This window comes from Neophocaena asiaeorientalis, unplaced genomic scaffold (genome assembly GCF_003031525.2).
Source record: "Neophocaena asiaeorientalis asiaeorientalis breed wild unplaced genomic scaffold, Neophocaena_asiaeorientalis_V1.1 scaffold314, whole genome shotgun sequence".
In the NCBI taxonomy this organism is placed as follows: domain Eukaryota; kingdom Metazoa; phylum Chordata; class Mammalia; order Artiodactyla; family Phocoenidae; genus Neophocaena; species Neophocaena asiaeorientalis.
Window position 1 is genome coordinate 107,789 of NW_020175489.1, and position 10,947 is coordinate 118,735.

General features: G+C 37.5%; 1 protein-coding gene across 4 annotated transcripts in view; it reads left to right on the forward strand.

Annotated features, from left to right (window-relative positions):
• ANLN (anillin, actin binding protein) overlaps positions 1-10,947 on the forward strand; it is a 56,918-nt gene that overhangs the window by 44,492 nt on the left and 1,479 nt on the right. For all 4 annotated transcript variants that reach the window (XM_024768892.1, XM_024768895.1, XM_024768894.1 and 1 more), the window contains 3 exons: positions 1,126-1,212; positions 4,492-4,599; positions 8,075-8,247. In XM_024768892.1, coding sequence (XP_024624660.1) covers positions 1,126-1,212; positions 4,492-4,599; positions 8,075-8,247 — 368 coding nt within the window. The remainder of the gene's footprint in view (positions 1-1,125; positions 1,213-4,491; positions 4,600-8,074; positions 8,248-10,947) is intronic.

The window sequence follows — 10,947 nt, forward strand, 5'->3', positions numbered from 1 at the left end:
TTTTTTTTGCGGTATATGGGCCTCTCACTGTTGTGGGCTCTCCCGTTGCGGAGCACAGGCTCCAGACGCGCAGGCTCAGTGGCCATGGCTCACGGGCCCAGCCGCTCCGCGGCATGTGGGATCTTCCCGGATCGGGATACGAACCCGTGTCCCCTGCATCGGCAGGCGGACTCCCAACCACTGCGCCACCAGGGAAGCCCAAAGTTTTTCATTTTGATGAAGTTTAATTTATCTGTTTTTTCTTTTGTTGCTCATGGTTTGGTATTATATTTGAGAAGGTATTGCCAAATTCATGATCATTGAAGATTTACTCCTCTGTTTTTCTTCTAAGAGTTGTATGGTTTTAGCTCTCACATTTAGGTCATTGATCCATTTTGAGTTAATTTTTGTATGTGGTATGAGGAAGGGATCCAACTTTACTCTTTTGCATGTGGCTGTCCAGTTTCCCCAGCACCATTTGTTGAAAATATTGCTCTTTCCTCATTGAATGGTTTTGGTACCCTTGTTGAAAATCAATCTGGCATATATGTATGGGTTTATTTCTGGACTCTCAATTCTATTCCTGTGATCTATATGTCTATCCTTATGCCAGTACCACACTGTTCTGATTACTGTAGCTTTGGATTGGTTTGAAATTGGGAAGTATGATTCTTTCAACTTTGTTTTTCTTTTTCAAGATTGTTTTGGTTATTTGGGGCCTCTTGCAATTCCATATGAATTTGAGGATCAACGTTTCCATTCTGCGGTTCACTATTCTTTGTTGCTGAATAATATTATATTGTATTAATATGCCAGTTGGTTTATCCCACCTTCTATCGAGTATATTCTGTTGATAGGGAATGGATAAACACATGTATTCTCTTCTTAAATCCGTGTTTTCTTTATCACGTTACTTGGGACTTAGGGTTCTGCCGTAAGCAGGCTCTACATTGAATGAATTTATTCAATGTATTGTTGTTATTCAAGCATTTGTTGCTAAGGAACCAGTGGCCTTTGGGCCACCTATTTTATATTCCAGCTTTAGAAAATACTGTGTTTTCAAGGTATCATATTCTCTATTCATGATTTATACATGTTTTATCAAGAAAAGCTGTTTTACAAATAATTTACTCTCTTTCTTCACAGGTACCCTTTCTATCTCCTTTGGAAGGTCATATTTACTTAAAAATAAAGTGTCAAGTGAATTCAAGTGTTGAAGAAAGAGGTTTTCTAGTAAGTAACATCACTGGGTCTATATTTTCTGTTTTGCAATTTGTGAAGCATAGACTTGGTTTCCAATAGGAATGAAAGTCTGTGTGACTAAGTGATAAATTGGTTCAGATCTGTTGCATGTCCACTATATGCTAATCACTGTGCTGGTGTTAGAATATCATAGGCCACAGAAAGTAATCCCTGCACTCAGGAACTTTTAGTGTAATAGGAAGAAATACAAGTGAACAGTTAAGTGCAATACAGTACTATAATGGGAGAAAGCGTAGAGTGCATGGGCGTAAATTGGTGGGACACCAGGTCTTAGGTATGAGCGGGAAGGCTTAAAGGAAGGTATTGGAAATAGCTTGTAAACTGCTAGCTGAACAAGGTAGCCAGAGGGAGAGAAGAGGGAGATGTGCTCCAGATGAAGGGAAAAGCATTACTATGGCCTGGAGGGCCCTTCCCTCTCTCACCCCCACCAGAGAAAAAAGATGACACATTTAGATAGTGGCAGGTATTTCAAGGTAGCTAGAGCTTAGATTCTGAGTGTGTGTGTGGAGAAGGGGTAGTGAGAGGAGTGGTTGGGGAGGAAGGTGGGGTTAGGGGAAATGGAGCCAAGTGTTAGAGGGCCTTTTAAAGGCTTCCGACTTTATCCTGAAGTCGGTTGGGTACTCTAGTAGGAGTTTAAGCAGAGGATTAACATCAAATTTGGGGGTTTAGGAAAGTGTGGAAGTGGACTGGGGAGTGGCAGAACTGAAGAAGATTAGTGAAGAAACTGAGTTACTGCATGAGAGAGGGGATGGGGGCTGGCAGTCAGGGTGGAGAGAAGGACCCACCATGGATAGATGAAGGAGGAAGTGCAGACCCTAGGGGTTTGGCTGTAGGGGTGGAGAAGCAGAAGTAAGGATGTCACCCAGATCCCTGCCTTGCACAGCTTGTTGGGTGGCAGTGATTATACTGAGATAAGGGGCCCTGGGGGGGGGAGCAAGTGTCCATGGTGGGGGTGGAAACCATTTTTCCCCCAAATTTTATTGTGGTAAATTGCAAGCATACAGCAATGTTGATAGAATTTTACAATGAACGCCCATATAGCCAGCATCTAGATTTTGCCTTTAACATTTTTTACTGTCCTTGCTGTATCATGTATCTACTACCTAGCTATCCTTCTAGCCAGTCCTGAAAATATCATATTTTGGGGGGAAGAATTTCAAAGTATATTGTGGACATTAGTATGTTCCCATGAATCTTCAGTGTACATCCCCTGAGTTCTGACACAGGCATACATCTATGTAACCCAAATTTCTGTTAGGATAGACAATATTACCCCAGAAAGTTCCCTCATGCCCCTTGTCAGTCAGTCCCCACCCAAGGTAGGAAGTTTTAAGAGTTAAGTTTTAAATAACTTGAATTTTAGATGCGTACAGACACGTTTTCAGAGTTTGAGTTTGGAGCTCAAGATGGACATTTTAGATGAGGTGAAGGTTTGGAAATCTGCAGCAGAGAGATAGTAATGGAAGCTCAGGTGGCGTTGAATAGTCAGGAGAACACTAACATTTAAGCCACAGACCTAGGAAGAGAAGCTCTCAAGGGAGACTACAGGGAGGGCAATGGAGAACTTAGTATCATGGTTGCCAGGGGAAGAGAGTCTGCAAGAGGGAGTGGTCAAACTAGATAAGGATCTATTAGACACTGTTGGACTTATTAATGAAGTGGTCATTCTAGTCTTGTTGAGAGCAGGAGCTAGATTGCAAATGGTTATAAAGAGAGTGGAGGGTGAAGAATGGGAGTGCAACAACTCTGAAACAAGGTTTGGCTGCAGAGGGGTAAAGAGAGTGTGATACCTGAAAGAAGGATTTTGTTGACATTTTATTAAGATTGGAGAGATTTGAGCATCTTTCAATTCAAATGGGTAGCTTCTAATAGGGCCAAAGAGGGCAAAGATAGAGGCAATGGGGAACCTGCACTTTAAGGAATAACACATGGAACAAGGTCATGAGAGTGAGAACAAATAAGACCCAAGCCACGGTTCATGATCTTGTACAGAATTATACTTTTTCCATTATCAGAGGAGGAAAGTATATGTGTAGAATACACAGAAGATTGTGGGTGTGGTACCAGAAGTAGAGAAAATCTAATAGCTTTGATTTTCTTTGTGAAGCAAGAATTTGAGCTATACAAAAGATATCACAAGTCAATTTGCAGTTGCTGACAAAGGGCACAGAAAGAAGAGCTAGATCGTACAGAAAGTGCAAGCAGCCAAGGTGACTGTAAATCATACTTCGTAGCTTTTTTCACATGTAAATCCAGCAGGTGGCACTAGATATTCTTGGAAAAGTGTCTATAAATTTCTGACTTGAAAGCAGTGTTTACTTACTGACCTTTTCCTTTAATGTAAATATTTCCATATTTTACTCTAGATACCTTGCGCCCCTGATCTACTCTTATGACATTCATTTGCCTAAAATGTCTGACCTACTTAATGTTTGAGCAGGGCTCTTAACTACTTTAGAGTTAGATCTTTTCAGGTTTATTCTATCTTGAATCCTATAGGCCATTCTTATCACATCCACACTTACAGAAATGTGGTAAAAAAAAATTACTCAGGACTCCCCCAAATAACTTCTGTCCGCTGTCTAAGCAATGCCTTTTAATTGCTTCTAACCTCTATAAAAAATAGAGGTAGTAATTGAAGTGGTTCAGTTGCTTGGTTCAGTTTTCCTTCCTGATGTGCCAGGGACAGCTGGAAGGAAGGAGACTACCAACCAGAGAAACTTGCTAAGTGATTCTAAAATGGTACTAGTCTAACTCTGCCAAGACTGATGAGCAGCAAGAAAAGTACGTTCTGGTTTAGCTAGAAGGTTCCAGTTCTGCTTTGTGACCGTGTGTTGTCATCTACTTTCCTTGGCCTTCAGTTTCCCCAGCTATAAAAATGAAAAAGCTATCCTCTCGTTATTTTTCCCTGATTATAGTAGGGGGTAATGATAACTTGTATTATTTTTATCCATCAAATTTTTTCTTTTCTATTACCTTTATGATGTAAAAGGTGAACGTAAACACAAATGGGAGCTGGTGAGTCATTTGTACTAACTTTGTGCTTGAGATTGAAATAACAAGATTCCTGGCCTTGATACAGAGTAGAATAAAAATAAACTTAAGTACTTTATAAAAGAGAGAAAAGAAAAAAAATCATGCAAGTAGATTTTGCAGTATGAAATATGTCAACATACTGAGGTTTAATGTATAGAAAACATTTAATTGATCCTCAAGTTTCTAAAGTCAGTATTTCATTGACTTTTCCAGACCATATTTGAAGATGTTAGTGGTTTTGGTGCGTGGCATCGAAGATGGTGTGTTCTTTCTGGAAACTGTATCTCTTATTGGACTTATCCAGATGATGAGAAACGAAAGGTAATATTAATATTGAGGGTCAGTGGTGAAAGCCCTCACTGACTTTCAGGGAATATTTCGTGCAAGTGTTCCCCGTGGCCCCCATCAACCACCCAAATGCCCTGTTAAAAATATTTACTAAGCCATTAAAAATGTTCTTGTTGAAAGACTAGTGAGTGTGTGTGTGTGCGTGTATTTGTGTAAAAATTTTATATCTTATCCATTCCCTGTGATTTGACCACTCTTGAAATACCTTAAGGAATATATTTTTCTTTTTTTTGGGAATGTTTCATAATATTTTTTAATTGATACTTTTAGTCAGAAATACTTTCAATTCACTTTTGTATTTTATTAACAGTTGATTTACCTAACTCTGAGATAAAACAGAAAGGAAAAACCACCATAGGAATATAGTGGTTTTGGTTTTGTTTCTGAAATTTGATAATAGAATTTTATGGATACATTACATCTTGTTTTTAAAGAATTTAATGTTATTGCCCAAGTGTGGTAATTTATTATCCAAAAACTGGAAAATAGAAATAAGCAGAAATATAAAGTAAAATCATCTATAACAGAGAAAACTACTGTTCACATTTTGCTGTGTATCCTTCTAAATTTTAAAATGTATATGTAATAATAGTTATATATCCATTTATGAATCTTTTTTAAACAGAAAGTATCATGTTTTTTGTAACTTAATAATATCCTGATATCTTTCCACATCAATAAAAATACATCTGTGATATTGTATTAGATAGCTATATGTATTACATTGTAGCTATATAAAATTTTATTTTAAAGTTTATTGTGAAATATTTTGAACCTTCAAATAGACCAAAAAAAAAAAAAAAAAAAAAATTTCCATCAACCTCTGTGTTATCAGTCCAGTTAAAGCTCCTCAAGTAATTTTCTCTCCCTCATAGAGATAACCCCGATCCTGAAATTATTTTGTTCCTATGTATTTCTTTAAATTTTTATTACATATTATATATAAGCAGTATATTATTGCAGTTGCATGTTTTGAAGCATTATACAAATAGATCATACTGTATATACTATTCTGCAACTTGCATGTTTTAAGTCAACATGATTTGTGACATTAGTCTAGGCTGGTGTGTGTAGCTCTAGTTTGTAGAGCTCTAGCCATCTTTCTCTGTACTAAAGTATTCCATTGTAAGAATGTATCACAATTAATTTATCCACTTCTCCTATTTATGGGCACTTAGATTATTTCTAAATTGTTGCTATTATAAACAGCTCTGCTATAACTTAGCTACATGGATCAGAGCTCTTTCTTGAGTTTGTATCTAGTAGCAGAATTGCTGGTTTGTAGGGTTTCGCACATCTTCAATTTAGCTAGATTTTGTCCAGTTATTCTTGAAATTGGTTGTACAATGTTCTGTTCCCACCAGGAGTATATGAGAGTTCTCAGTGTTCCACATCCCACCAACACTTGATATGTCAGCCTTTTAAACTCTTGTCAGTGTGATAGGTGTGAAAGGTTATTTCACTGTGTTTTTATTTTGGTTTTCCTTGACTGAACATTAAGAGTAAGCATCTTTTCTTATGTGTTTTGGCCATTTACTTCCCATCTTTTGCTTGGCATATGTTTTAATTTATCTTTATAATATCTTTTCATAAACAGAAATTTTTAATGCTATGATAAATCTGTCAGTTTATTACTTTATTGTTTGCTTTTTTGAGTCTTAGTTAAGAAAATCATCTCTATAGTCATAAAGATATTCTCCTATACCTCCTTATAACTTCTGAAAGTTATAAAGATTTATATTTCATATTTAATTTACCTGGAATTGATTTTTTCCCCCCAATCTGGAAACCCAACTGTGCCAGCCCCATCGGATGGTCCATTCTTTCCCCACTGATCCACATGCTGTTTCTGACATGTATCAAGATATCATTATATATGTAGGTCTATATTTAGGCTTTCTATTCTGTTTCCTTTGGTATGTATCTCTCAGTCTCAATTACCATAGCTTTAAAATAAATCTTAATGTCTGGTAAGGTAAGTCTCCTAACTTGTGTTTTTATTCAACAATGTATTATTTATTCTTGGTCCTTCATTTTACACACACACACACATGGAAATATGTGTACCTGTATATTTAACTTTTTATAATTGAAAATGTTCAAATGTTCACAAAACAGAGAGAAATAGTATATTGAACTCCTAACTTCAACAATTACTAACTTTCATGTTTCATTTCTCTCTCCACAGCACACACACTTTTTTGTTTTTGTTGGTTTGCTGAGGTATTTTAAAGCAAATATCACACTTCATATTATATCATTTAACCTGTGTGAGTCAAGGTTGCCAGTTCCTAACATTCATTGGTCAGTACCCCAAGGAAGCCAGATTTCAGGCTAGCTTACCATTCTGCACTCTCTCTTCCTCATTGATTTTGGCCTTTGAAGGTTTCTTTCACCTTCTTGTGAGTTCAGTTGTTTGGCATTTGGGGAATTATGGGAGGACTTTTAGACTATTTAGTCTGCCATACTTGCTGGAGACATAATATTATTATTTGTTTAAATAGTCCCCAATTACTGTCATTTAATTTGTTTCAATCTTTTCACTATTATGAAAAAATAGTGAGTATACCCATATAAACATCTTTGTGCACCTATGTATTTGCTTAGTATAAATTTCTTTTAGGTGAAGTTGTAGGATTAGGGTATGCCCATTTTGAATGTTTTTTGATTGCTCTTATCAAATTGTCTACCAGTAGTAGACCATTTATGCTTTCACCAGCAGTGTATGAGAGTTTCTATCACCACCCCAACCAACCAACATAGGTTATTACCATTCTTTCCAGACTTGGCCAATCTAATGTTTAAAAATGGTATATTTCATTCTAATTACTAATAGAGTTAATGCTTTTACTGGCTTTTTAAAAATCACTTGTGCCCATACTTGTCCCTTTTCTAATTTTTCAGGACCATTTAGTCTTAAGAATTTTTATCTTTGACTGTCATACCATAGGAATAACATGGCTTCCAACAATCCAAAGCAATAGATTAGCCTGGTCTTTTAGAGATACATAAAAAATATTTACAAATGAATTCTGATGTCTAGGTTTCTGTTTACAGAAAGGGAGGAATTAAGTGGGCTATAGACAAAAGGTGGTTGAATGTGTGTTTCTAATTGTGAGAGCTGATTGATTAATGGGTACATGGAAGTTCATTATGCTGTTCTTTTTATTTTGTGTCTGTTTGAAGTTTTCCATAACAAAAAGTTTGTTTTTTAAGTTGACTAAGAGCTCCAGTTGACATCTTTGGTTTCTATTTTTATGACCAGCAAAAAACAATAATAAATGTTAAATATGTTTCTCTAAACTCAGTGTAATTAAACTTTAACTTTTAAATTAATGCCTTTTTAATTTTAAATTTGTATCAACTGGAATACTGCTTAATGCTTACTGACTTAAATGGTCTTGTTTATTTCCTACTAATCATGTTTTTTAAAAATTTGTTTTTAAAGAATCCCATAGGAAGATTAAATTTGGCCAATTGTACCAGTCGGCAGATAGAACCAGCCAACAGAGAATTTTGTGCAAGACGCAACACTTTTGAATTAATTACCGTCCGACCACAAAGAGAAGATGACCGAGAGACTCTGGTCAGCCAATGCAGGGACACACTCTGTGTCACCAAGTATGTATTGGGCTATAAATATTTCTATCAACTAAGTGATTGCCCACTATGTTCTTACCACTGTAAGAAATATCAGAGATGATCCTTGTCTTTGAAGAGGGTACAGTCTTAATGAGGAAACAAAACACACACACATCAGTAAGAGAGTGAGCTAATAATTAAATCAATATAGTTAAGAAAAATACAGCATTCAAGTTATATCTTAGTTTATCATGTTTTCTAGTATACTCAGAGTATAGCCATTTTCAGGACAGTTACCTAGTATTCTTTGGGCTGAGTTTGAAGATTTCATGTGTAATTGAGAAGTCAAGTATTTTTTAAAGCGATTTGACACATCCCTTCCTGTCTATTCCCCAGATACCCTCGATTAACCTGCTGACTTACAAAACAATTTACTCTGCAAATTTCTGGTTGGAGATTAACAGAATAAACTACTGGGACTGTCACTTTTCGTTAACCCTAATCTTAAGTATAAGATGCAAAAGCTTATTGCTAAGAGTCTAAGGTTCTTTTGCTTGGATGCCCAAGAGAAGCTTGCAGACCAACTTCAATGTACAAAATTATGATTAGGGACAAAAGTTAGAATTTGACAGAATCTCTGTTAATCAGACTGTTGCTGGATATTGCAGACAGGGAGATGGGTAGAACTGGCTCCATGAGTTTCTGATGTGGAAATATCAGAAAGTTCAGCCAAGAGACACTCTATTAAAATAGGACAAAGTTGCCCAGATACCGCCAGTTGGTTTTAAAACAGAGAAAGAGGGGACGTGTTCTTTGGAAATTCTTGATGTCTAGATTACTTTCAGATTAATTTAGTTGAGCTCATCCACTCCTTTCCTTCGGGCGCCTTCTGTGCAGCAGTGACATCAGACAGGACAGGAGAGGCAAATTGGATTTATAGTCACTTTCTTTAGTAGCTACCCTGTTCATGGCCACAGTCAGTGAGGGAACCAACCAAAATTCAGTCCCCAAGTACTTCCTGACCACAATGGCCCTTTTTAAACAGTACTCACATTTTTCATATAATCTTATCTTTTACTTGTTACATAAACCCTCCCAGATCTCGACCTTCTCCTGCGGTAGAAATAGTTGTATCACATATTGCTCTAATTACTCTGTAGTTCACTTGCATGCAGTTTTTCTTATTATAACATTATTGTAATTTGAGTGGACACTTTATCCAAGCATTTGAGAGAGGCCCATGCTCAGCTCAGTCTTGGCTGAGTTTTTAGCTTTGCTTGGTGGCTTCTTAAAACTTATTTCACTTTTTGATCATATATTTTGCAGAGTATATACATTTTACAGTTCTGCATTCTCCTTTGTATTATTTATCTGTTTCTCCCCAGGGCCTTTTTGACCTATGCCTTTTATCTAAATTTAATGTATATCGTTTTTATTTCTACTAACCAACCTTGCTATCTTTCCCTCCTTCAATACAAAATATTTATCATCTGATAAATATTGCCTACTTTGAAATATAGATTATACATTTGAACTAGAAATGTTTCATCACATGGGGAGCCAGTATTATACAGTTGAACTTTGAAGTCAACAGATCTATGTTTAAATCCTGACTCAGTGACTCACCACATGTGACCGTGGCAAGTTACTTAACTTTGCTAGCCCTCTGAAATCTCCTGTGTCAGAGGAGAATAAACTCCACAGAATGACAGTAGAGGTTAATGAGTAGAGACACTTAGCATGGTGTCACGCACAGGGAATGAGCTCAACGAATGGTCACTATCATTCCTGTAAGTATTGTGTTCTCTCCATTGGCTAATAGATGATCAACTCACTGCTTATTCACACTTATACCATTTCTAGTACCAATGGGGAGAAATTATAAAGATGGAGAGTGAGTACAATACAACATACTTCTAACACCCGGCTGTCCTCTAGAAGAATGGTCTGGCTTGTGAATTAGGGAATTCCCCTTTCCCCCCACCCTCGCCTGCCACATCAACTGGATATTCAACTTGTAGCTAAATATGGATACAAAGAAGAGATTCCTGGCATGAACAAAGAGATTAGGACAGACAAAGTCTTAGGATCTTCAGATCATTTACCGTAAATACTGTGCTCTACTAATACAGTGGGACAAGAATAATGGGAGACAGTACAAAATGGTATCTATAAGGCCAGGTGAAGGTTCATGAGTCTGTGATTCCAGCTCTTGGGGACCCTGAGTCTGAGGGATCTGGGGGGGCTCCCATATTCAGGCCAGTTGTGCCCTTGCTCTTCTAGGAAGTGACCCATGCTCAGTGGCTGTCCTGCACCACCAAACTGCCCAGTCAGAGCAACTGTACACGATTAGTTACTGCCTTTGGTGTGAAACTCCATCATTTCCCAAATGTAATCAGTGTGAGTTATGGTTCAGCTAACCAACCTGCCAGATGATTCTCTGCTGTTGTAATTGGAGAAGCACTTTACTATGGGTCTCTTGATTTAGCATCCATTAAAACAGGGGTCCCCAAGCCCCGGTCTGTGGCCTGTTAGGAACCAGACCGCACAGCACGAGGTGAGCGGCGGGTGACCGAGCGAAGCTCCCTCTGCCGCTCCCCATCGCTCGCATTACCGCCTGAACCACCCCCCTGCCGGCCGTGGAAAAATTGTCTTCCATGAAACCGGTCCCTGGTGCCAAAAAGGTTGGGGACCGCTGCATTAAAAAGTGGTAAAGAGTTACTCCTTTTAATTTTTAGC